Raw genomic sequence first — 26157 nt, 5'->3', positions numbered from 1 at the left:
TATGTTTTAACCACCTCCTGGGACGGTAGGAGTCCCTGATCTGATCTCTGGCACTGTTATGTTTGGGAACTTCTCTTCTAAATAAAGTAAAATGTGGCTCTTTTTATTGTTTAGTATCTGGCTGACAAGAAAAAAAAAAAGGTGAGTCAGAAACTAGTTACACTAAATTCCAGTGATACTTAAAGAGATAGATAACATTCCTCTCTTAATCAAAGCCGGCAAGCCAGATAAAATGTAGAGTTAGTAAAGGCTTTTTTCACAGTAACTGCAGATAGTATAGAAGAAGAAGAATATTAATGCTTTTATTTGTAGAGCACTTTACATTGGAGAATCTCAAAGTGCTACAGAGAAGTGAAATAAATAAATAGGAATCTATTTAAGGGTAAAGCTTTTGAAAACACTCAAAAGTTAGACGATGATTCAGTCAGGATTATCAATTGTCCATCAGAGTGAACACAAATTTAAAGAAGAAGAAATGTTATCTGTAATTCAATTTCATTTCCTCCTTTACCATCAAAGTGAATACAGTTTAGCCTCCTTTTTACTCGCTGTATAAAAAGTAGTTCTCATGTTTCGTTACTTTGGACTCCTAAGATTTTATTTTCGGTTTTAGATGTTTACTTAGTCTTGTACATATTAGTCTTTAATTAATTGTTCATATTTTGAGTTGATTGTTAGTATTACATTTGTACAGAGAGAGCACAGTCTCCTTGTGTGTTAAACATACCTGGCCAATAAAGCTGATTTTGATGTTTGGGGCTGCATTTAGTGACTCCTGTATTGAGAATAATCTATAAAGCTGATAAAAAAATAACATAAAATCTCTCTTCCTACCTGATGGGACTGGATGCGCTGGATGTTGCAGTTGAAGTCGAAGTAGAGGTGAAACTTGTCAATGTCTTTGCTTTTGTTTTGCTGGGCCGCTGCTTTCTGGTGGCCCTGGACGGCCTTCTCCTGCTCCCTCTCCTTTAAAGCCGACTTGGACACGGAGGATTGGATGTTCACGTAGCTGTTTTCACACCTGACACACAAAGAAGAGACACAGAGGGCAGGACAGAAGCCTGTTAATTGGGTTATCATTGCATCATTTAAAAGATAGTCTTGTTTGACCTGATGTTCTTACAGTGTTTTGATGTAGCTGAGTGTCTCTGGGTCTTTTGCTATCATGTCAGCTAAGATATGCTCCACACCTGTAGCCACTTCTTCCACTGATGACAGCCCTGTCACAAACACAAAAACACAGAATTGTGATAGTAAAAGTGGCAAAGCGTATGCATGAATACGTCTAAATCTGTTTTCACCATTCAAATCAATGCTAAGAGTCTAACCTACATTGACCATGAGCTAGAACTTGTACATGTGTTCCAATCTTACCTTCAGTGCCAGGCTTTACCCATTCCCTTAAATCCAGCATGTGTGGAGAGTCCAACAGAGTAGAGACAGCCACCTCAAGCCCGAGCGCTTTGGCCCTGCGAGCCTTCGTCAGCTTACTGCCTTTCTTATAAGGAGAATACTGCAGACAAAGACAGAAGCCCTGGTCTTAGATGACTGGCAAGGCTCAGGTGTTATAAAATATATTGGGGGAAAAAAATGACATCTAGTCTGTACATGTTGGTGATATATATTACTTTAGAATAAAATACATGATTCTGACCACATGGTCCAGTTCATCAGATGACCGGCAGCTCCTTAGTTCCTGTTCAAGCTCAGCAGTCAAAATGCCGTCCTTCTTCAGGGTCTGAATCACAGACTGGGTCTTCTTTGCTAGAGCGCTAAAGCAACACAAATGTACAAGAAATACAAAAACTGAAAGCCCAAATGTGTGGACACTGCAAAATTATAACCACACACACCAAAGGTAAGTACAGTACACCTTAAAAATGACCCACCAGTGATGGGCCTTAAACCTTAACTGCTAGCACCATCTAGTGGCCAATGTCAAATCTGCAATCTGGAAATGAATCTATTGCCTCTCTGCATGCATCTAATAAAGTCAAATATGTTTTTGATTCTTTCCCACCATAACTCCTCATAAACCAGCTGGACATCTCGCACAGCATCTGCATCCATGTGGTTTATCATGTCTTTGCGGTAACGGACCATGAATGGAACTGTGTTTTCCTCACGAAGCAGAGAAATGATATTTACACACACCCATCGCTCCACACATGTAAGGGTGGACAGCAGCTGAGGGAAAGGACAAACATGGGTATTTAAAAAGAACCTTTCAAAACACATCAGACAAGCCAACCGTTACAAAAAGAAGAAGGTATTCTTTGTGATATGATAGCGGTACTTTCGTAAATCAAAATGTAAAACCTACAACTTTGAAGTAACTTCCAATGCACAAACACGAGTAAAGGGTTTACAAACACTTCAGTGGAAAAAGTCAGTGTTTAAAATATTGAAAAGATATTAAAGCAATTGCAAGAGGCTTTTCACCATGATAAATATTTCCATTCATTCTCAAGCTTCGAGTCTTAGCATACCCATGACACCTAGTTACATAAGGTAGACTTCACTTTAGTGAAAAGGATTGTGCCAATAATTGATTAATCAACTATGTACCACTATTGTTAAACAATTAACTCCTTCTCTTGGTCTTTTAACTGATAGTTTGATATAAAAGATCAATGTAGGGTCGCCGGTGGCGCAGCGGCAGTGCGCGCGATCCCACGTATTGAGGCTCAGTCCTCGCGCGCGGGCGGCCCGGGTTCGCGTCCGGCCTGTGGCCCATTTCTCGCATGTCTCTCCCCACTCTCTCCCCCTTTCCGACTCTATCCACTTTCCTCCCTCTATAATAAAAGCATAAAAACGCCTAAAATAAATCTTAAAAAAAAAAAAAAAAAAGATCAATTTAAACAAAGTGTCAGAGACCTGAGGAAGGCCTCTGTACAGACAAAAATGTTGCTCATAAATCTCCTCTGACTGGACAGTTTGCTAAATACTCTATTAGAGGTCTGAACTGAAAAAGAAATGAAATGTCAGTGAAGCATAAGAACTATCCCTTTCATGTAATCACTCGTCCATCTGACAAAAACATAGGCACATACTTTCAAATATAATACACCAACGAATCACACAATACCTCGATGAAGTCCCAGTTCATATTGAGTTCATTCCTCAGACCATTTGCCAGTGACAGGGGTAAAGCAGCTGGTTGTCCGACGATGGTGCCACTGGTCTTCTGTTTCTTTTGACAGGGCTCACCAAAAGTGAAATCCTCCGTTTCCTCTTTCTTCACTATAAGCCCGGCTTGTGAGGACCCTTCACCTGCCCATCGGTCTGCCTGGTGGGCTTCTGACATGATAAAGGACAACCTCTACAAAAAAAAACAAAAAAAAAGATGGAAAGATCAAACTTTAAAAGGACTGATAAATTTACATTTATTGGTGATGATGTGTTCTTTGTTAGGACGTAACAACTGAGAACCACAAAAGAGAGTTTTACTTGTTTTATAAAAAGAACATGTCAACAAAAAGTAGACTGAATTTGTCTACTGAATGACTACAGCTGTTCTGCTGCACATTTCAAGTAGAAACGGAAATTATAGTTAAGTAATAAACTACAGGTACAATTATTTAAGTATTTCTGACAGACAACAAGGAAAAACAGCAAATAAGAGTATGTGTGGGTAAACGTTAATTCAAATAGCCATTAGTCTTACCTCCTCCTTTATTCCAACACTTGGCCCACTCTCTTCCTCCCTCAGTACATGTGGACTATCTGCTAGTTTTTCTCCTGCCTTATTTTTGCCATCTTCTATATATTTCCTCTTTGTTCCAGTTAACCCAGATGCACCAGAATCCTTAAGGACTTTGGTGGCCTTAGTTTTCCGCTCTGCTGCAGGCTTGCGTGGTGCCCTTGGCTTGGGTTCTTTAGGCAGTTTGGGTTCTTTAGGCAGTTTGGGTTCTTTAGGCACTTTAGGTTCTTTAGGCTCCTTTGGTTTAGCACTTCTCTTGGCAGATGCTTTCTTCTCCCCGGCTGCTGGGGCAGTTTTGCGGGGCATTTTTGGTTTGGGCTCAGGTGGCCTCCAGTCCTCACCATCCTCATCGCTTGTCTGTGAGAAAGACCTGAGGGGAGGGTCGGAACAAAGTACAAAATCAGCATGCTTGTCTGTCTATAGTTTCCCCTGATGTGCCTGGTCTATACACATGTCATAGGCATGGACTAGTGCTTCTAATTAATGTACCTGCATTGTCTTACATCACCTTGAACACCAGAAAAACCTATCCATGCAAAAAAAAAAAAAGACTTACAAGTCGGAGTAAGGGTCTTTATACTCGACAGCCTTGGCAGTTGTTTTTCGGGATTTTCGCATCATCTGTGAGACAAGATGTCAGATCGGCTTGTGTACTTTGAAGCAGCAGAGCACACTGTTTAGATAAAGGGCCTGTTAATGATAATGATTAGTCAGCATGTTAAATTGTATACAACGTACAGTAAGCATTATGTGGTTTACCTTTACTTACACGCAGCCCAAACTCACGAAAGGTGTGTGTAGTTACAGGCTACAAATAAGCAGGGGTGCTAATGTTAAGCAGCAACGTTTAATTGCTTGAAGTCGACATCATGTGTTTAAATAACAAACGCTTGCTAGCTACTCTTCATCAACAAAGTAAGTTAGCTTGATTTCAAATTTGGCGCGCCTACGATAAACAAGTTAGCTAGCAGATATACACGGTGCGTTTCCTTAAACAAACCCATTTTAAACACAGCATTACGCCCAAATAAATAGTTATTTATTGTTACCTTTAAATTGTTAAAATTCTTTGCAGTAAGAGACGGTAACAAGTGAGGCAGGAACACCTGCTTCCTGCAACAGTACTCGTACAACCAATGAGAACACCCAAAAGGCTTAAAGGCTTCTTCTTCGATGTATGTGGTATTGCATAAGGCCCGCAGCACCACCTACTGGACTGGAGTGCAAATGAAGCATATAAAAATAACTGAGCCATGTCAAACCATTTTAGTTGGAAGAAATAGTCCATCAAAAGAAGATTCAATGGAAGTCTGACGTATGAGTAGTAATAAGGAAGCAAGAGCAGAGAGGCGGCTAAAGGGGAATTTACTGAGTCCGTTGAACAATTACAGTATCATACAAAGCTCCCCGTCCTCTTGTGTGAGCTAGACTTTAGAGACAGTAATCAAAAGTGAGAGTGGGAGTTTTTAGCCTACTTCATGAGGATGTCAATTCAACCCTGATGATGGCAGACATGTATAAATACTTTTGGAAATGTAATCAATTGCTGTTCTCTATATCTCCTCGAAAATAACACTTTTTAAAAAATAAAAAAACATGACCTTTGTTTACCTCATTTATAATCTATGTGTCCAGTAATACATTGCCTGTTAGGGAATCATTTCAAAGCTTAAATAAATAAATAAGACACACAAGAATTGTTAAGAAAAATCAATGCTTCACAGCCTTATAATATTTATAATAGAGTTTAAACTTTAAAGTCAAAACACATGTAGGTCTATATATCTGAGTGATAATCCCTGTGTAATACATATGGGTGGTTTACCCTAGAGGATACAAACATTCACTGCCTGATTATAAAAGTTGTGTAATCCAATTCATAATTTTTCAACAAGAATTTATCAAATGTCACTTAATAAACTATATTTTAAACCAAAGTCTTACAAATATGACAAATAACAACCGTTCTATAGGGACAAGAATAGAGCAAGTAAACTGATGCCACACAGCATGTATGGTTTAAGCTATAGTTTGCAATTCCATTCCCAGTGTCTTTCTTTAGTCTTACACATTAGTCTTTGTTGATCTGTTGGTTTATTGTTTGATATGTGTAATGATTTCTTCTTGTACAAAGAGAGCACAGTTCACACAAGTTAAATTCATTGTATGTGCAAGCATAACTGGTCCAAAAAGAAGATTCTGATTCCAATGTAGGCTAATTTGGAAATATTATTATTGTGATGCAGCAACAATTTTCACTAGCTTTATTTTAAGAAATGCAGGTCATAGAATAAATTCAGATCAATGCCAGTGGTTAATGTATTTTTATGATTGGTAATTTTACATGTTTACAAGAATTTCATAAATGAATAATTGAAACATCATAGAGATTATATATTCAATAAATGTTTCCCCTATTTTATAGCCTATGGTTAAAAAAGCATTAAATGTAGTTATAATGTAGATTTAATGTGTTTTTCCAATTGAAATGATTAGCTTCGTAAACAAAATGAACATTCTCTATATGATTTTCCAGGAAATCAAACATTATAAGCAAAGTTAATCACCTTAAACAATATTCTCGGTGATAAATAATAAAAAAGGTTTTGCGGAATATATTTGAACTCTTCTCCTGGTAACAGATGATGCGTCATCATTAGGAACCAATCAGAAAATAACTTTTCAAAAACGTCCCGTCTAAGAAGGATTTGTTGTCCGTGTGGGTTTTCCCCGCATGTTTCTTTCAGTTCCTCCTGTCTCTGTCAACCTTAAAGGTTACTCTCTGACTGAACTCTGTCATTAATACTTGTGAAACAGCTCGTAACCCACGCTGAAGAAAAAGGTATTTTTTTATTCGTGTGTGTGCTCATATGTGCATTGAGTATGCAAGTGTCATATTTCTAGCACTGTCATATTTGTTGTGTTTAAACACTTTGGCTATTGTATTTGTGTTTACAAGTTTGTGCTTTTGGAAAGATGTCTGACCAAGAGACTCAGTACCAGCCTCTCGTTGGAGCTCCCAACCAGCAGACAGCCATCAATGTACCAGCACAGGGGTGAGAAGTGTATATAAACTTGTTTTTTATTCCATCATTTTGGGGTCCCAGCAAGTCTGTTGCTTTAGTAAAACAAACCCCTGCTGTTATCAGTCATGTTTTCTTAACTCTTTTGCTGTTATACATTTCCTTTATAATAATTCAGGTAGTATACCCAGCACATTGCTTCCCTTTACTTGTTTAATGTATATTCTGTAGCTCTTATCAACTGTTGATTTCCATTAATCCCAGAAAAATCAAGTCTTAAAAGTTAGTGGATTTGTCAAAAAATGTTCTAAAAGTTGGCCCCTTGAAAATAATTCTTTGACCAAAACTGTGATTGTGTACCAAACTGTTTTTACATTAGGACTGTTTTTTTTTTTTCTCATAAAGATCAGAAATGAATGTGGAGTGATGATTGGCTAAAAAAAAAACAGGAAGTTACACCCAAAAAAAAGGAAAATTAGAAAATGAAAATTGTCACAAGAGCTAGGTCCTTTAGGTTGTCATGTTTCGGAATATTAAAAGTTTCTGTCTTTATATAATTTTGGGGGTTTTTTTGTGAGTAAACATCAAATCCATTTTAATCCTTTGTTATTTCTTAAAACAACAGTGCTGACTTGATTCACGATTTAAGGTCAAGATAAGGATCGAAAATGAGTGCTTAAGTGATTTAAGTTGTTTTAAAAAAATGTCCATTTTCATACTAGGTCAGAGCGAGAGAATGAAGGGGACAAGTCCTAAACTTTCATTGAAATGTCTGCTTGACAACAGCTGACATCATCGCTTAGCTGATGGCTCAGATTTCTCAGTTCCTCAACCACGAATCTCTCTAACTCTAGTCTAGTCTAACCTGCTCTTTGTATCTACTCTTTCAACTTTCGGTATATTGAAAGAAGATACAAGGAAAGGTAAAAATCATGGCTGGATATTTCCCACAACCCCACAATACCATACACAATACAAAGGCCACGATATGAAACATATGGTGATATACGTACATTGATTTTGGATAATAACCATGTTCTACACAGAATTCACTACAACAGCTGTTCTTTATTGTTGAGAATAACAGCAGAGGCAGAAGGATCCTACAACTATAAAATATTCAATTCAGGTACACAGAGATCCAACAAATACATGCAAATATGTTTATCCCAGAGCTATGGCTATGGAGTTATTATGAACTGCACTTTAGGTCAATTGTCTTTCAAACCTTTGTAGGCATATCGATTCTATAACATCTGCATCAATACATGTATCTGCAAGGAGCACATAAAAATATATTGCCATATTGATTTTTTTAATACAACCCTTTAATATATATTGAGCCTCAGAAAGTGTAAATGCTTCCCACTTGCGATTTGTCCTCCTTCTAATTCCCATTCAGTATGTCAATGGAAAACATTTGTATTCTCTCTTTCTCCTCAACCCTCTACCTCCTCCCTCCTCCCCTTGCTTTCCAGTGGCCGTCCATCCCGCGCCTATAAGGTTGCCGGTATAACCCTGTTAGCCTGTATCCTGATTGCAGGCCAGGCAATGGTTGCGTACTTCCTGCTCAGCCAGAGCAGCGACATCAAATCTCTGGAGGAGCAGAACAAGAACATGCAGACTCAGCTGATGAAGGGGAGATCTGGTGAGGAGGATAAACTTGATTCAGATAACACTATAGGATTTCCTAGAATGTCTGTTGCTGCAAAGATAAACTTCATTAGCCTGCCATATTGCAGCGGACAACAACTTATACGAGTTCTTATTGGAGTTGTGTTAATCTGATGAAAGGATAAGACGGAAACTATCAGTAAATATAACCTGAAACAAATGTTTTAAAGGAGCAATGAAATCTGTGTCTAGTGAACAGGTTGTATTGGTCTCCATTGACTTTACATTTTGATCAGTGTTTTAGATCTTACTTGGATTATTTTCATTTGCACAATTTTTCCTTCCTTTGACACCATGTTTGTCTTTTTGACTGTAGGTTCAGTTCCCATGAGGATGCACATGCCCATGAATGCTCTGTCTGACCTGATGGATGTCTCCATTGACGAGGTAAAAGAGACGGACAGATTCCTATGTTGATAACTTGTTTTAGAAAATCCCTTGACTAAGTATTGCTCATTTAGTGAATGAAAAAGGACAATACTATTGCTTTGGTTATTAGTTGAAAAAGATGCTGATACTGATGAGCATATATGATTTAATATAGCAGTATAGTGTTCAATTGAATTTGAAGATATAGAATATATCCAGTTTTAAAGTTTATTTTAAGCTCCTGTGAAGAGTTTAGCCGGCAGTCTTGCAATAACCAAAAATAATCCTCCCAGATTATTGTTGCTAACTGTTTCCATACTGTTGTCATTTATGGTACTTGAAATAACAATCTGGGCTTCTAAGAATTTAAAGTAGATTCCCTCTTATCAGGTGAAGTTACCGTCTGTTTCATGATTGCTCTCTTGAAAAGTTTTTGTAACTTTGAGACATTAAAAAGGCAGAAATAACTGTTTTATAACTCAACACTGATGCTCTTTCTCTTTTCTACCAGCGGAATGTTTTTCATGGTATTCTTGAAGAATTCTTATAAGATGTTGAATTCATTACTTTTTTGTTTTTACTAATGAATTGCAGGAAACTTCAACCAAGGATCAAGGAACAGCTGGTATGTACTATACATATTCACTGTACGCTTACATGTTTGAATCCGATTTCTGACTAAAGATGCACATCATCTTCATCGATTTTTCCAAGCGTCTTACTATCTACTATAAAACGTCGATGAATGTCCTTTTTCTCTTTCTCTTTTTCAGTCCCACAGACTGAGTGCCAGATGGAGGCATCTGGTTTGAAGCCTGTACTGGTGCCAGGTTTCAAACCCAGCTGTGATGAGCGCGGTCTCTATCGCCCCCAGCAGTGCTTCATGGCGAACTGCTGGTGTGTGAACCCAGCTAGCGGCAATGAGATCCCTGGATCTTTGAACAAAGGGCCGGCCCGCTGTGGTGCAAACTACCTCATTGGTAAGACAAAATAAATGGTCATGAAGTCAAATCAAAACAAATATATACATTTTTAACAAACAGTTATGTTTGGTGCAAATTCAAAACTTTTTTTCCCAGTAACTTTTCAATGAAAGAATTTTGATGTAGTGTAAATAAAATGATCCACTTTCTGAATCAAAATGTTAAATTGTCTTTTACTTTTTATACTTTCATTCAGATTCATCTGTAGGAGGGCTTAAATAAGAACTTAAACAGTCCTGGTTATACAAATAAAGATTATTTTGTATTTAAGTTGAAAATGAAATGTTGCTGAAGACCACATTTCTCTTTGTAGGCGGCCGAAACAAAGTGCTCTCTCTGCCTGAAGTTGATGCCTAAAACTTTGGTGAGTACACACACAGCAGGGCTCATTTGATTCACTTTGTATTTTCCAAATCAAAATTACAAATATCCACGAGCTGTACTTTATAAAGATTCTAATTACATAGCTCTGTTATTGCTCCAATGTTTCATTCGGTGAAACAACAAAGTAATTGTTTCATACTGTGAATATTTAAACACTTTTAAAATGGAAATGTGATGCTGCAAAAACAGAAATGAACTCTTTGTGTTTTTCTTTCTATTTCCAGGATAATTAAAGTTGACGGAGTCTCCTCCAGAGACCAGCAACGGTTCAACAGCAGTTCTAATCATGACATCGCTACAACTTTGGCAACTTATAATCACCAACCTTTTATAGTAGAAGATAGGTTAATCAGGTTTTACATGGCAGTTATCAACATATAACTTTTGCTTTAAATTTAATAACTTTTGCTTTAAATTTACATGGCTTATTAAGTTGAAAGTGTTAAACTGGTTTGTGTTTTGACTTGAGGGTTTCTTTCTGTTTTTTTAATCAAATAAAACAGTAACTTAATACATTGTGGGCAGATGATAATTTTACAGTACATTAAAGTGAGGAATTTAGAAACATGTTAAAAAACAAACCTTAAGAGAATTAAACACAATTAGAAAAGCAGAAATAATCAAGTGTATTTTATTGACTTATTTGAGAGACCCAAATAAACCATATAAAGACAGTTTGGGTTTGTTTTCTTTTTCAGTAACATCAATCACATTTTCAAACTGTGAAGCTGAATGCTAAAAAGTTGGACTTTGAGTGTTTCTGCATTGATGTGAAAAAAACCCGACAGCATTGGAGAGTGAAATGAACTCCCATGAATGTACCTGTAAACCTCTATATTACACAGCAAACAGTCTTTATATACAGGGTTTATATTTGTCTTTATAAAAAGAAGGATGGCATGCAAAAACAAACAGAAAACTAAACAGGAAAATGTGAAGCATGCACAACGGGGACAACAAGAGAAGGATTGTCAATAGGCACGTTGATTTGGAGTTCCAGTAACCACAGTACTCAAAAGTTTCCCAGTATGCTTTCCAGTCAAAGTAAATATTAAAAGATAAATCTGAACATAAATACCCTTTATGGCTTTGTCTACCTGTTACAGGTTTGACAAATTACAAACACATTGTGCAATCTTTTTATTGGCAACAAAGGAATACCTCAGTTACGTACTGTTGCTTTCATTTTAAAAATATCTTAGTGCAGTTTTATATTTCTTTCCTCCGATAAGAATATTTCTTTTAAAATCAGAAGCTCTATAGCTTTGTGAAATATTTTCTTTATGTGTCTTCTGATATTATACTTCTATTGTTGAATATAAGCTATTGATCAGTGCTGTGCATCACTTTAACACTAGTGTCTAACAGCAGCGGCATATATGACATACTTTGACATGTAGCCATTCTTTAGACAGAAATCTCTGTTCAGTATGCACAACAAAACACGACGCATATGCAAAAGAATCATATTGCTCATTTGTCTTTCAAATGTTTGAATATTTCTAGGGATGAAAAGATGCAAAAGAATACTTTAAAGTCCCTAAAACAAGAGTGCAAAAGATCAACTAGTTTTCCAGCATATGAAAAAGGCAGCCTCATCCAATTAGATGAAGCTATTAAACACATGGCATGAGATGATTTTATCAAGTCCAACCAGAGTAGGCACTCTAAATGTACATTTTACACACAAAAAAAGTACACAGACACACTTAAAGCAATCTGTTAAAAACTCCAAAATGCAATTTAAACAATATATCCTAAAGTCCTTTTAAATATAAATCCCACTTTGGCATACATTTGAAGTCTGAAGGAGTTTGTAAGGAGAAATACAACAAACACTTTGGGAGTAGTTTCTTGGAATTTTGGACCGGAGTGTGATTTTCTTGCTGCCAGCTTCATGATAATAAATATGAAGCTCTTTGAAATGTGTAAAGTAAGTTATTTTTTATGAACTGCTACACGGATTAGGACTTTAAATATAAAGGAAAAATATCAAATACAAAGTAACCTTAGAGAAACATGGTGAGAGGGTGTGTCCTGCCCGAAAAGACACATCACAAAACACCAGGAACTTTGCTCTGACACCTGCAAACAATGTGGAAAATGTACAGTACCAGTCAGACCGGTTTTACACTGAAGAACACTATGGGATGTAAGGTGAGACAAATTCAAACACGATCCATCAAACCCTGAGCAAATTAGCTACGACTGCTTTAACCGATTTCTGACCACTAGAGGGCAGAAGACAACATGTCCTCACATGCTATACTTTTACACATTGGCAACATTTTTGTTGTGCCAAACTTTTCAACCCTCCTAAGCAATCTCTGAAAAACAAGCTCATCTTAGAGCAACTCAACAATCTCAATTTGTCTGAGATGCCAAAAAAAAAGTGTTTTGTTCTTTATCTCCTTTTTACAGGAAGATAACACAGCTAACACAGCTAAAGTGCCTATGAGGATACTAGTTGGTCAATGTATGTAGCGACACATTTTCAGGTTCAGATTGGAGGTCAGAGATCGATTATTGCAGCTAGCAAGATGATATAAATGATGCAGTTTGTCTTAATTTCCATTATTGACCAAGATGGCATGAATATAAATTGTATTTCTTTTAACATACATTTTATAAAATTGTGTGTTATCCACACAGCCAGTCTAAACACAAACGTGTTCAGATTGTTATTTCCTCTGACTGAAATTTAAAAAAAATGACAAACCAATACTTTAACATTAATCTATACTTTCAACATGATAATCTATGGGGAAGTTGACAATAACTTATGAGAAGTTTTAACTTTGAAATACATATCTGTTCCCGTATGCAGCGTTATCAGCACACTCTTCTTCAGAAGCGTTTTCTTTCTCCCCCTCCTTTGTTTTCGCTTTAAGTTTTCCTGCGTTCTTTTTATTTGCTCCCTCCCCTCAGGTTGCTTATGTAGTCTTTGACTGTGCTTTCAATGTTGGGAACAGCATAATTTTGTGCGGCATAGATTCCTGTACAGGTTCCAACAACAACACCCATCAGTGCCGAGGAGCGTAGTCTAGCAACGACGTAACCGGCCAGAAAACCCTTCAGGAAAGGAGAGGCGAGGAAACTGCCACCCTAAGGAGAAAAGGACAGTAGAGATTAGTCATGGATCTTAGTAGTCCGAACAGTTGTATACGATAACTGTTGATGTTTATATATATATATATATATATATATATATATATATATATATATATATATATATATATATATATATATATATATAACTACATTGTGAAAGACTTACTGGAGGAACCCCAGCTTGTATCTCATCCTCCATCCGTCTCTGGATGTCTTCCAGCTGGTCTTTGAGCTCCACCAAGTCTTTGAGCTGGCCCAGAGGATTCTGTACACACATACACACACCAAATAGGTTAGTGTCACTAAAGAGGGTTTCTCAAATGAAGAACATGCAATGACACATGTATGACGCTAGTTGTTGAACACATCAATACAGTGGGGCAGGTCACTCACTCACTGTGTTAGCCAACTCATTATTTCAGTCAGGGAAATTACAATTATAAGATTACAACTGTAATAGCTATAAATGATAGCACGGGCTATTATTGTGATAGGTTCAAATGTTTATCTTTTATCTCTTATCGTGGGGCCTCTTTGGATAGTTGATGACAGTGAGGTGATACATGATAATGTCATAAGTAGTGAAGGTCAGGTCACTACACATAAGTAAGTCTAAACTCAGCAGGAATAAAAAAGTTATTGTCTCGCAAGCTAACATTACCTCACATCACGTTACAAATGTAACAGCTGGCCGCTGTTTTTTTTTTTCGTTTTTGTTTTTAGTAGTTTAATCTTTACAGTACTTAAATCTTTTTATGAAAAAACGTGACAATGATTTGACTCTCTTATGATAACTATCAGAAATTCTCGACAACAAGTTAGCTTCAAGCTAACTCGGCTAAGCTACTCAACACGACTTCCTGCAAGCTGTTCTTCATCAGCCAGCGTTAACATCGAAAGCATCTAATGCTCATTGATCGATCAAAGGAAGAGTTCTCATGAAACTGTAAAAATGGTCAATAGAAAGTTAAAATAAAAGGTAAATGACACCGACCTTGTCATTTCCCATGTTCTCTCTTGTGTTGGTAACTCTCTCTTCTTCTTCTTTTACGTTTGGTTTAGTTAAAAAAAGGAATTTGTACTGCCCCCTGTTGGTTACACATCATACGTACAAGCTGGGCTTTATTATTACATTCATTTTATACATTTAAATTGAATTAATTAAATAACATTAATCTAATACATTTAAACTAAATTAATTAAATTAATTAATTAAATTAAATTTAATAAGGAAATAATTGTCAAATTATTATTACAAGCTGGGGTTTTTGTCTTCATTATTAACCTGGAAAAATGAAGACAAAGATACTTAAAATTGATTTGTGTATGTACGAAGACTTTCAAGCTTAATTGATAGTGTGGATACTGCTTCAGGTTTATGCTTAACAGACAAACCGTCATAATTTTATTAACCAAAACCAGAAGACATCGTGGACTTCATGGTCTCGCTGGTATGTAATTCTTACAGTTCCACTTAAATTACTCTCAAATTCCTTGTTCCATTTTAATGGTAATGTATAGGCTCATCACTGGCAGTATTTTTTTAGTCCTCCAATAAACTACAAGACAACCAAAAAAATAAAAACAATATAGCCTATAACATATATCCTACATTGCATCTCAGAACAAACACTTTTTCTTGTTTTGATTGGACAGGCTACACGCTTCAAATATGTGTACATGTCTCTGCAGAATTTTCTTCAAACATTAAATCTACAGTTTCTGCTAATCACCCTCCAGCCCGAGAGGAAGCCAATTAACTTGGTCTTCCTTCTTATATTGTAAAGACGTTTTTTTCCCCCCTCTACTGTTGCTGGAGATTGGGCATTAGAGAGCACATCTGATTCGACACTGCGAGAGAAAACGACACTGCGAGTAAGAAGTGGGATAAATAATTAGAGAGACATAAGGCCTGAGCTTCACAGAGGCAACAAGAAACTCATTAATCAGAGCTGTTAAGTTTTACACTGTTTTTCTAACCATCACTTCCACAACTCACAGCTGGAGGAGGAAAGACAGATGAATTAGAGAGTAACTAATGAGACTAGCATTATTGCCCAGAAAAATGATCAGAAGTGTAGAATTTGAAACATTGTGTGCCTTTCAAGTTAAACTTAATGTTATGTGTCATAACGGGCATGATTGGTCACAAGTTGTATTCACAGAAAGACTGTGAAAGTGGGAACAAGTGATACAGAGTCACAGGTGGCAAGAAGGCGATTAAAAATATGAAGGGAGGCAGTATTAAAGACTTTTCAAAGCACAAGAGAGTGACTGCCAATCAAGGAATAGAAAGAGACAGGCAGACTCAGGCTGCAAGACAGAGCCGCACATAAAGATCTTTATTCTGCAGACTAATTTTAAAAGATTAATCTTGTCAGAACATACTTTAATTCTTCTTATACACTTATGGTTTCTTTTGTCACTTTAGAGGCCTGAAAATATTTAATCCTTACATTCTGTAAGACTGGAAGTCCATTAACCTTTCCATTTTCAGGGTTATCAAAGGACCCACCTGTTAGGGTCCAAAGTCTTTAACAGTCTGTTGAAGCTGGGATAAAACATTTGCCTTTGCAGATGAAACACTGCTCACACACTCCTCTGGAGTCTGGACAGCAGGCGTTCAAGAGCAGGAGGCAGCAATGGAGGTAAGGTGTCTGATCTTCAAAGTGTTGGATGGGTTCAGGGGGGGTATTGATTCTGGCGGAGGCGTTGGCTGACTAATCTTTGGATGCCACTGTATAGGAAAGGTCACTGATGCTTATGTGGCAGTCATCACAGTGATGTGCTTATCGATTTAAACAAAAATGTCTGTCAGAAAGTGGATTTGTGTTTTGACTTTCAGCTTGAGTTGAAAAGATGTCTGACATTTTACACTCTTTCATTGAGAAACATACTGAGATATGTGGAAGTTTTTTCCGCTCAATGAAGTCTGTACGTGAGTCAGAAGATCTCTGATAATGAAAACAGTCATTAAACATTACATTAATCTTTACAGTAGTTGTGTTTTCACACCTTCTACCTTAACCATTGAGGCAGCCATTGAGCGCAGGCTGTGGTCATGTCTTACTAATGGTCCATTCAGCTCTAACTGAAATATTGATGCAATATTCCTTAATTTGACTTTTATTAGTGAGGATAGATCACATTTATATATTATGTATTTTTCTGTATTTGTAATTTGTCTGGTTTGCTTTTAGATTCTTTCTTAGTTTTGTGTTGTGGTTGTGTTGAAGTACATTTTTTAAAAGTTTTTTCAGATAATTCTCTTATTTAATCTTATTTAAATGATGTAAATCACACCAGCTCCAGCAGCTTCATTAGCTGTATATTGTATTGAATTGTCATATATTTATATATTGTTAGTAGGTTTAAAAAAATAATAATGATACTCTTATAAGCTGTTTGCCTGTTGTCACTGATCCATAAAAAAGCAGTGGTTGGTCTGTCTTAGACTTGTATCGGTCAAGGAGTCGCACAATAAAGAGGTAAAGTTTGTGCCCTCATGCCCTTCATTCAGGAACACATTATTGTTTGTTAGTTTTCATAAATGAGTCTAATATGAGAAAATTCCCCTCTGCTGCCTATTGTGTTTAACGCAGCGAGTTATAGTTTCATAATATGCTCTGCTGCAAGGAGGGTTGCAGCTTTGACAGTGTGCTGTTGGCTCTGGTCTATGCTTTGCTCTGATGGGTAAGGCTGTACTGCATTATGTCGAGTGTTACCCTGTGTGGCCAAAGATACGGCCATCCCTGTGATTTCATACTTTATATGCTGCACATGCATTGCTGATTTTGTTCATGCTTTTTTGTGTGCTGTTTTTTTCTGCTGGTTAAACTGATTTATAGCAACTTGCCGAAGCATTTAGTTCAACAATAATTCTGATATACTGCACTGTATCAGACATTTTTATTTATTTATCCAGTACATTTGAAATCTGCTGTACAACATGATGTGTTTCTTCATTACTTAAAATCTGAAAGCCTTTTACTGTAGATGTTTTTGTGAGCTGAGTTGGCCCGTGTTCAGTGCGGTTCTCCCATTAACCTCAGTGTTCAGTATTCAGCTTGTGTTCTCTCATGGCCCCTGATACAGACTCTGTTGGCAGAGAGAAATGTGGCGAACAGCAGGACTGAAGAGGGAACTTTGTTTAAAAAAATGTCTGAGATTGTCAGAGCTTAGTCACATAGGTGCATGATGACTCAGCACAATTGGGGAGTGTCATTTAAAAAATAATGTGCCTCTTGAAAACAATTGAAGGTGTACTACTTTAAATTAAATATGATTTTTTTTTTGCTCCAATGAGCAGACAAGTATGAAAAGCAATATTTCCCAATATTTATGCAAAGGTAGAGACTTTGTCCAGAGGATCTTTATAACAAAAAAATAAGGGTTTGTACGGTCAGATTTTTTGGAATGAGTGTGGTAATAGTAAAGTAATTTACACTAAATCAAGTTTTCTATTTATTGATGTTAGATTTAAATCCTGGATCATTTGCATCAGTGGTTAGAGCTCCCTTTAGTTTCCTCTAAGAAACTTTCCATTCCATAATTCAGGTTCATTTAGCTGAGGGATGATCATTTGCAAAAGCATCATTTATTTTAGTCAACAATTAGCATGCACAAATATGCAATCACAATCAGTTACTTACCTTTAGCATCCAGTTTGAAGGTATGAATGTTAATAATGTTTTCTGATAAGTTTAAGTATATAAGTATATAAGTATATATATATACATAATATGTATATATTCAAATAAGTGATGAGTCTTTCTGTGTAGCAGATGTTTCAATATAAGTGCTTAACCCATTCAGGAGAAACATATTTTTAAATGAGTGACACTGTTTGTGTTACTGATGGAAATGAATTGAAGTTTTTAAGCACCCTCTAAGCTGAATATCCACATGGCATAAAAGTTTTCTCCTTTACATATTACTATTACAGTTTGAGCATCAATCATATTTGTCATATAATAAGTGGATGTGATGTGTGTTGGCACTCTGCTGCTGCTGTCGGCAAACGTAGCTGAGTCAAGGCATGCAATTAAAACAGATTGTTTCCATTTCAAAGAGTAGAAGTGCACTGGCTCTATGCCACTAATGATTTCAACATTAAGATGGTGTGTGTGTGTGTGTGTGTGTGTGTGTGTGTTTGTGTGTGTGTGTGTGTGTGTGTGTGTGTGTGTGCAGCATGTATGGGTTTACCTTGATCTCAGCTATAAGCCAATTAAAGTTTTTAGGCTCTGTTGCTTCTCTGGCAAGACAAGACAAAATGAAGACAGGTTCTGCTGCCTCATTGCACCACTCCGCTGTGATAAGCCAAGGTGGGTCTGTGAGTTTGTGTCACCCAAGTTGTATGTGTGTAGCCTCCTGTTCACATGGTCAAAAAGAGGGAAACGCATTTGAATTAGGAGGAAAAACTGACGGTCATATTTGAGTGTTGTTCGAAGAAAAAGAGATCATGACTGTGTTTGCGGTAACAAATGGGTATCTGACATACAGGGAGAACTTTCTGGAGAGATGAAATCATGGGTGTGTCCTTTGTCTCAGTCATCGGGGCCACTGGTGTCTGTTATGCACATGGGTCTCTTTTTCCTCCCTCTGTGAAGCTGCATCCGCATCACCACAATTATGTGCCCTCTCTCCTTCTACCTCTTTCTCCGTGTTCCTCTGCCCCTCCCTTCTCTCCTCTCCTCTTCTTCCTCCTCACACATACGCTCTCAGTCACCGGGGATGCCTGAATCAGTAATAAGTCTTGATCAGAGTTCCTGCAGCTGAGAGCTGAGACTTACCGGTCAGCGCTCAGCTTTATGCAGCTCCATGCTGTCGGCAAATTTTTATGGATCTTATTCTGACAGGTTGAAGCTCTTCTATGTGGAGGTGCATGTGATGAGGATTTCCAATAACCTGTGGACATTTTCTGGTAGAGGTGAAGACAGAGAGGCTCTTAAACATAAGGTATGATGAGAATTAATGAAATCGGGGTAATCTCGTGGATAATGGCCGATTTTGGGAGAGTTGAAGATTTGGCTTAAATCAACTTGCTGGAGATAAATGGTTCTAGCAGTACTTTCTGTTTCTTCAAATGAGGTTTATCAGTGGATACATTTTTGTTCAATGCACATAGACAGTAAAAGATACAGTTGAGCTACTCAATGCAGCCCAGAATAGAAGACTGACAGATGATCAACAAGTGAATTCAGTTTTTCCATCAAGACTGCGGTACCATTGCAACTTCCTTCACAACGATGGACCTACAGGGGAGCAGAGGACCAATCGGTGGCCATGACCTGAGAGGTCTTGGGTTAGGGTTCAGCACAATGCCAGCCAGTTCACTTATAACAACAGTGCGGCAGCAGGACTACTCAGCCAGCGTTTGGCTTCGCAGGAGGGAAAAACTGGAGCATGTAAGTTCTGAATTTGGGAGTCTGGAAAATGATTTAAGAGGGCTGAAAGGCTGAGACAAAAAGAAGTGAGCTACAATGTTTAACCTTAATCATTGAGTTTAAATACATACATAAAAGTTATGCTTATATGCCCATTCTTCATTCATTTGCCAAACATGTCTTCAAAATGTCTTGTAATATTCAAAAAAATTTAAAAGGATTTTTGGTTATGATTGCTTTTTTATGAGTAAGGCCCTCTTTTAATATTCTTCATGACTTCGATCCGCCTGCTAAGAAACAAAATACATATAGATTTACACATGTATGTGTATGCATGTATGTATGTATGTATGTATGTATGTATGTATGTATGTATGTATGTATGTATGTATGTATGTATGTATGTATGTATATATGTATATATATATATATAAACATAACCTCATGAATACAAGGACATCATTCTGGAAACCTTCAAAAGTTTGGTTGTGGGTGTTTTACTGGAGTTTTGGCACTTTCATTTGCTAGCAGGATTTGTTTCTGTTGACGATAAAGTTTTGGATATTAGCCCTGAAGCTGGATTGCTTTTCAACAAAGTATTCTAAATGCATTACACATGAAATGTGCAAATCAGTGCTTACATTGCCCTCAAAGCACCTGAGATACCTGATAACATTCAGGTTTGTATAAAGAGCAGAAGCAACAAACAGATAATGAATCCACGCTAACTTGTCAAACATTAGCTTATCAGAAGAATTTACAGCTTCTCTCTGTGCTATGAAGAGTTCAGTCTTGAATGTATAGTGGTTGCAATTCTTCATTTTGTTGTCACCTTTTATGGACAAAAAAAGTCTTGAATCGAGAGCAGAAATTAATTGATAATGATGTTATTGTACATAAGGTGTGGCCTTACCACAGAGTACATTTGTTTATTCCCAAGCGAACTGTCATGATGGATGTAAGCTGTAACACCTGTTTAAAACAATGATTCAAACTGTGAATCTCAGACCAGTTTCTCAAACTTGCACTTTGTTGGAGATTTTCTCCTGTTGCATCAAGTTTAAGGTCTGCACTCTAAACTGGCTCTATTTTTGATATCCAACACTCACTTTTGTTTTCTATACGAAGGAGTTCTGAGGTGCTTATGAGACTTCCTACCTGCAGGTAAACAGTAACATTCACCAGAGAGCCTGTAGGTGCAGAGATTTAGCGTCGGGGAAAGGACTAGAAAATGTGTGTGTTGAATATTTGATGCTGGAGAGGAACAGTGCTACAGTATGTCCAGAGAGATGCTTTCAAAGCCTGTCTGCATAACCAAACAGGATGATGAATCAGCCTGTCCTATTTCACGCACACACGTACATACACACACACACACACACACTAAACAGTGCACAACGCCAGTTTAACACACATACTTTAACTGTTTTGCAGACCAAGAATTAGAATTAGGCTTAACAGACGAGGGATTCTGTGGTTTAATAAACTAAACAGACAGAGACATGTTATATTTGAATTGGACTATCAAGATTAGTATTGTGTTTATTTTAAAGCAAAATTAGCCAAATCTAATAATGTGCTGGCAATATCTCTGTGTTTGAATGTATCCTTCTTCTCCAGTAACACCTTTTTAATAGTGTGATTTTTACGTTTGAAATACTTTGCTCAGACAGACCAGTAACAAAAGAGCAACCTGCTGACAGTTTTGATCAATGGGAGTAAGAAGAAGAAGAAAGAGGAGAATGAGATGAGACACTGAAACAGAGCACTTCAGGCACTCTGGGTATATCTGTCCGATGCAAAGGGATTCGATTAAAAGGTTTAGAATGAACTTGTCAAACTCAGAGACGGTCTTTGTTTCCCTCAACTCAAGCACCACAAAATAAATCAGCATGTTGAACCAGTTAAATTTTCTATGTTGTAACCCTTGCACTTTAAATACTGTAGGCCTCTTTTGGAATCCAAATATACAGATCTGCTGCACATATTCCTTTAAAGGGACAACACAGCTTTGTAAACAATAAGCATTACATGTACTTCAAGTAGTTTCCAGGATATATAATCTAATTCAGACATTGTAGAACTGTTCATTATAGGACGCTAACTCGACCAAGAAGTGAAGTCTGCAATCCAGTTAGTGTTACCTAATCTTTTTTATCTGGTCAAATATGTCCCTAACCTCTTTAAATCCACCAGGGTAAAGAGTAAAAAAAATATTCAGACATCAAGAAATTAAACATGATTCTCACTGGATGCTTGGAATCCCATCGACGAGTAACAAACCATTAAAGCTCTTTAGTAGCCCATTAGTAGTTGGACTACTGACAGACAGACAAAGAGGCAAGTCCAAGAGGAAGCAACCATCAAATGTTAGAAATGTGTTTATCGAACTGCTCCAAAATGGTGTCGTGATGAAATTTTTAATTTTGAAAGTTGTTGTTTTTTACTTAATTGTATTCAAATTAATCAAAGTTTGTGTGAACCCACAGCGTTAAGTCCCTCTGACAGTCAGTTTAGTGTTCTGATGACTCCCACTGATAGACTTATCAGCATGTAGCTTCTTGTGTTCCTCCCTTCATCCTGTTACATGAAAGCTAACTTATTCTTTTCAGACCATGTGCGGTGTGGTCACTGAGGTTGCTTTTATAAAAGTGCGTCTAAGTGCTTTCAATAACATTAGCAGTCTGTGGGGTATGACTGTAAGGATAGTCCATTATTTTATGTAAGCATTGTCCTGTTGGTCACTACTGATAGCTCATATTTCACCTGCTTAGTTTAAAATGCAGATTGTGCAGAAGAAAGTAAATCAGCATTTCAAGCTTCTAATGAAGCAATTACTGGATGCAGAGTTTGTAACAGTAGACTCTTTCAGGTGGGCTCAAAACAGGATGATGCAGCAGTTTACTGCCAGGTGAGGATATTTAGTCCGAATCAAAGTCTGTGAAGTCTCTCTGATGAGTTTTAAGGGTTGGCAGCTGAGGGGTAGAGCTGGCTCCTCACACTGATTCCATTTCCAATTTCATGGTGTCTGTTCTGATGTATGGACTCAGGTCTGAGGACAAATACACAGGCCCCTGAGGCTTTCTTTTTTGGACACATACCAGTCTGAGATGTATAGTAGATCTTGTATGTGGTTTATTAATGAAGACTATGTTTATGAAAAATGTAAAGAAGAGAGCAAAGGAAGTTTTATTCCTCTTAATGGAAACCAATTTCGCTCATTTTGATTAACAGATGATCTTTGTCAACTGTTAACTGTTTAATTATTGTTTTACAGTTATTTTGCTGAATAACAACAGACGTTAAAACAGCATGATGATGTCATAGAAATAATGAAGTATGATAAAGATAATGATGATGGTGATAATGGTCCAAAGTAGTAAAATGTATTTAGTTCAGGTCCAACAGAAACCTTGCTCTTTTGTCATGGAGCTCTTAACTTCACTGTGGGTTATTTTCCTAATGTGTTACATTTAGTCCTAGAAAATGAGAATAGGTGATGTTTCAAATAATTGATAGATAGATACTTTATTGATCCCGAAGGAAATTCAAGTTTGAGCAAACATAAGAAGAAGAAATGTCTAAGAAGAAAATAATCATGACTCTGAATTTTTTCCATCGTATAAAAAAAGAAGAAAATACTTATTACCTACAGTGGTTTAACAGTATTTGTATAGCTTAAATGTTGGAAAGTTGTATACCATCTTATATCCAGCTTTCTTTCTGTCAGTATGTCATCAAGTATTAAGAATTTTGTTTAACAAATCATACAACTTGAAAGTCATCAATGAAAAACAAATTAAACAACTTTAAATGGGTCCAATAACCATGTAAGAAGATTTATTTTGAACTAAACTAAGGCTGAGTTTCATCATGGCTGTTCTCTTCTGCTGCTCAGACACATTATCAGAAAATGCCTCAAGATTTGTCTCTAAAGATTAAAGATATGTTTTTAAACTTTAATATTCCCATTATTATTAATAGAGTGTAATCTGACTGCTATCAGCAGATTGATGTCTCTCAGTGTTTTATCTCAGACATAAAACAGTGTCTACACAGTGCTGTTACACAGTTTTTATCTCTCAGTAAGACAATCAGACACGTAGCATGGTTTGCTGTTCGACCTGAAGATAACGTCTGTCTAACAGAACACTTATCTGTTGTAGAGAACATGTTTGGTGTTTGAGTTTGATTGGCTAATTAAAGGTGTTCAGTCATGCCATTTAGTCAGGAAATCCTCTGTGGACGATGGACGAAACCATAGAGGGAAGGTAGAAAAAATATGAAGAGATGTTAAAAGTGTCCTTTTAAGAGATAGCTTTGATTCTATTTGAAGGGTATGTTCCTTGGTTCCGTGGTTGTATTTAAAAGTGAGAAGCCAATCTGGATATGTATATGTTGGAGCCTTTGGCTTGGAGCTCACCATCATCCATCTCCTGCTCCACATTGTGTTCGATACTAGTACCGATAAGATTGATGCTCACTGTGTTTGGCTCTCTGTGTGACAGCTTGGCTCAGGTTCAGCTTCACTTCACTTAAACAGCAACTTAACACTGTGTCCAGAAGCGAGCTTTAATTAAGGTTTTCCCCGCTCTGGTATGTTTGCTGCTAAAATGTGTGACTCTATAGTGATATGGACACATTAAGCATATTCACTCAGTGTTCATCTACACAGGTGTATTAGCTGAACCATTTCACAGGGAGGAACACTCGTACTATTCGTAATGCCATTGCTTTGTGGCTTAATCTGAAATGTATTTTGTTTTCTATTCAATTAGCATTACAAGCAAGTATAAGTATATAAGTATATACTCGAGTAAAATAACCTTAAACCTGTTTAAAACTATTATCCCCAAACAACATAATTAAAGAAGTTTAAACACATGGCCCCCCTTTTAATCCACCTGTTAGTGTGTAATCAAAAATCAAGAGTGCTATGCCGCATCATCAGAATATATTTCAATTAGCTTTCAAAGTTATGATTTCTCTCCACCAGTCATGACAGTGATCTTGAACTCAGTGGATAATGAAATGAAAGAGACAACAGACAAAGTTTGTCAGATGTATCAGGGAATATCATCTATTGGCTGCATAAAATATTACTTCTGATTGCTGAAAATATTTGTGTTGTTGTGATAGCAGGTACAATATCTTGTATCAATATTACAAAGTATGTTTTCAGAGTAATAAACTGATGTTCTCTCTCCCTCTCTCTCACACACATAAACACCTACACACACACACACAGACCTACACACACACAAACCGGCAACAAGTATAACAGATAATGGTTTCAATAAAGATGAGTGTATAAATGTTCTCTTGTTGTATGATGTTTGTATTCAAACAAATCTTTGTCGCAGTTTTTGCAATGAAACTCTTTTGACCCCATGAAGAGAGGATGGAGTTTTTGTCTCATATGAAACAAGGCGTGTCTCCGTGTAATATTAAACACAGTTTAAACACTTACTAATTGCATATCTCCCCAGGATGCAATACATGCTGCCTGTCAGTTTCCCACATGTGAACTTTAGCTCTCTCGTGTGACATTACTTTAATTGGATGTTTTTTTTCCGTCTTCATCTTAATAGACTGCAAACATGTTATCCCTCTTGTCCTCTCTCTTTCTCTGTTTTTATATCTATCTGTGTTTAACACACACCAACAGAACACCACATAACAAAGCAGATTCATAAATACAATCCATTTGATGCCATGCCCATGCCTTTTCACGATGTGAACTAATTAGACAAAGTAATTTGAACCCGTCACAGTCTCCAGGATAGTTATTTCAGGAGAAAAAGTGTGATCTTTGGGCGCTCCCTGTTTTGTGAATCTATGTCATCAGTATGTCAGAGGGATTTAAACCTGCAGGCAAAAATATCTACTTGATGTCATCGCTACATCTTCAAAAGGGCGAACCTCTGTGGGTCTTTAAATGTTGTCAGCACTGAGCTCACAACTGAGGATTTAAAGAGGATTGGCATTTATTAATGAAATGTAATATTCCATTTAGCCTGCTTTTCATCTAGTTAGGTAAAAATTCAGTCTTAATAGATTTAATATTGGACGCTGAGTAAGTGCTTCTTGTTCTGATATGTTCATTAAGGCGAACGAAGCAGAGCTGCAGAATGTAATATCTTCATATGTGCATGGAGGGATCGTTAATCAGTCTGCGCTTTTATTACTAGGTCTCTAATATCTAATATTGATGTGGTTGATGAGTGTATAGTTGTGTTCTGAATGTGTGATGACTCATGTAAAGAGAATCTTTGCTTCTTAGCAGTCAGGCCAGTTTCTTTCTGATGCAACATTACTTCCTCTACAAATGGGGAGTTTGATTTATTATTCACATTGTGTATGATGTTTTCTTTCAAGCGATGATTCAAACACAAGCACAAGTGATGCTTTGAGGAGACATGACACGTGAGAAATCTTTGATAACTTTGCATCTTGCACATCAGTCCCATAACTCCAATTAAAATGTATACCTTCACACCCCTGAGATCCTGCTGTGAAATGGT

The 26157-nt window shown here is 37.0% G+C and overlaps 4 protein-coding genes across 6 annotated transcripts in view; 2 read left to right on the top strand and 2 right to left on the bottom strand.

The window, feature by feature from the left end:
- srbd1 (S1 RNA binding domain 1) overlaps window positions 1–4876 on the bottom strand; it is a 46250-nt gene extending 41374 nt beyond the window's left edge. Inside the window, exons 1-9 of the mRNA XM_079362234.1 lie at window positions 4753–4876; window positions 4260–4324; window positions 3668–4073; window positions 3089–3322; window positions 2021–2187; window positions 1655–1772; window positions 1375–1513; window positions 1124–1220; window positions 835–1021 (exon numbers count right to left, since the gene is read on the bottom strand). Of these exons, the coding sequence (XP_079218360.1) occupies window positions 835–1021; window positions 1124–1220; window positions 1375–1513; window positions 1655–1772; window positions 2021–2187; window positions 3089–3322; window positions 3668–4073; window positions 4260–4324 (1413 nt within the window). The 5' untranslated portion in view covers window positions 4753–4876. The remainder of the gene's footprint in view (window positions 1–834; window positions 1022–1123; window positions 1221–1374; window positions 1514–1654; window positions 1773–2020; window positions 2188–3088; window positions 3323–3667; window positions 4074–4259; window positions 4325–4752) is intronic.
- Window positions 4877–6403: 1527 nt separating this feature from the next.
- cd74b (CD74 molecule, major histocompatibility complex, class II invariant chain b) lies at window positions 6404–10810 on the top strand. Its single transcript, XM_079362174.1, has 8 exons — window positions 6404–6545; window positions 6663–6759; window positions 8205–8374; window positions 8717–8787; window positions 9364–9394; window positions 9543–9749; window positions 10066–10116; window positions 10361–10810. The coding sequence occupies exons 2-7, from the start codon at window positions 6680–6682 to the stop codon at window positions 10107–10109; spliced, it is 603 nt and encodes a 200-aa protein (XP_079218300.1). The 5' UTR covers window positions 6404–6545; window positions 6663–6679; the 3' UTR covers window positions 10110–10116; window positions 10361–10810.
- Window positions 10752–14332, bottom strand: LOC306835559 (SLC35A4 upstream microprotein-like). Its single transcript, XM_079362175.1, has 3 exons — window positions 14242–14332; window positions 13414–13512; window positions 10752–13241 (listed from the first exon to the last, which is right to left on the bottom strand). The coding sequence occupies exons 1-3, from the start codon at window positions 14254–14256 to the stop codon at window positions 13044–13046; spliced, it is 312 nt and encodes a 103-aa protein (XP_079218301.1). The 5' UTR covers window positions 14257–14332; the 3' UTR covers window positions 10752–13043.
- Window positions 14333–15818: 1486 nt separating this feature from the next.
- The window catches only part of LOC306836455 (inactive phospholipase D5), a 60194-nt gene continuing 49855 nt past the window's right edge, over window positions 15819–26157 (top strand). The window contains exons 1-2 of one of the 3 annotated variants that reach the window (XM_079363530.1): window positions 19018–19205; window positions 19391–19654. In XM_079363530.1, coding sequence (XP_079219656.1) covers window positions 19496–19654 — 159 coding nt within the window. In that variant the 5' untranslated portion in view covers window positions 19018–19205; window positions 19391–19495. Of the gene's footprint in view, window positions 15896–19017; window positions 19206–19240; window positions 19655–26157 lie in introns of those variants that run through there. The other 2 variants (XM_079363533.1, XM_079363531.1) reach the window with 2 other exon arrangements.

Source organism: Symphodus melops (assembly GCF_947650265.1).
Source record: "Symphodus melops genome assembly, chromosome: 15".
Lineage (NCBI taxonomy): Eukaryota > Metazoa > Chordata > Actinopteri > Labriformes > Labridae > Symphodus > Symphodus melops.
This window is presented reverse-complemented; position numbering and strand designations above follow the sequence as displayed.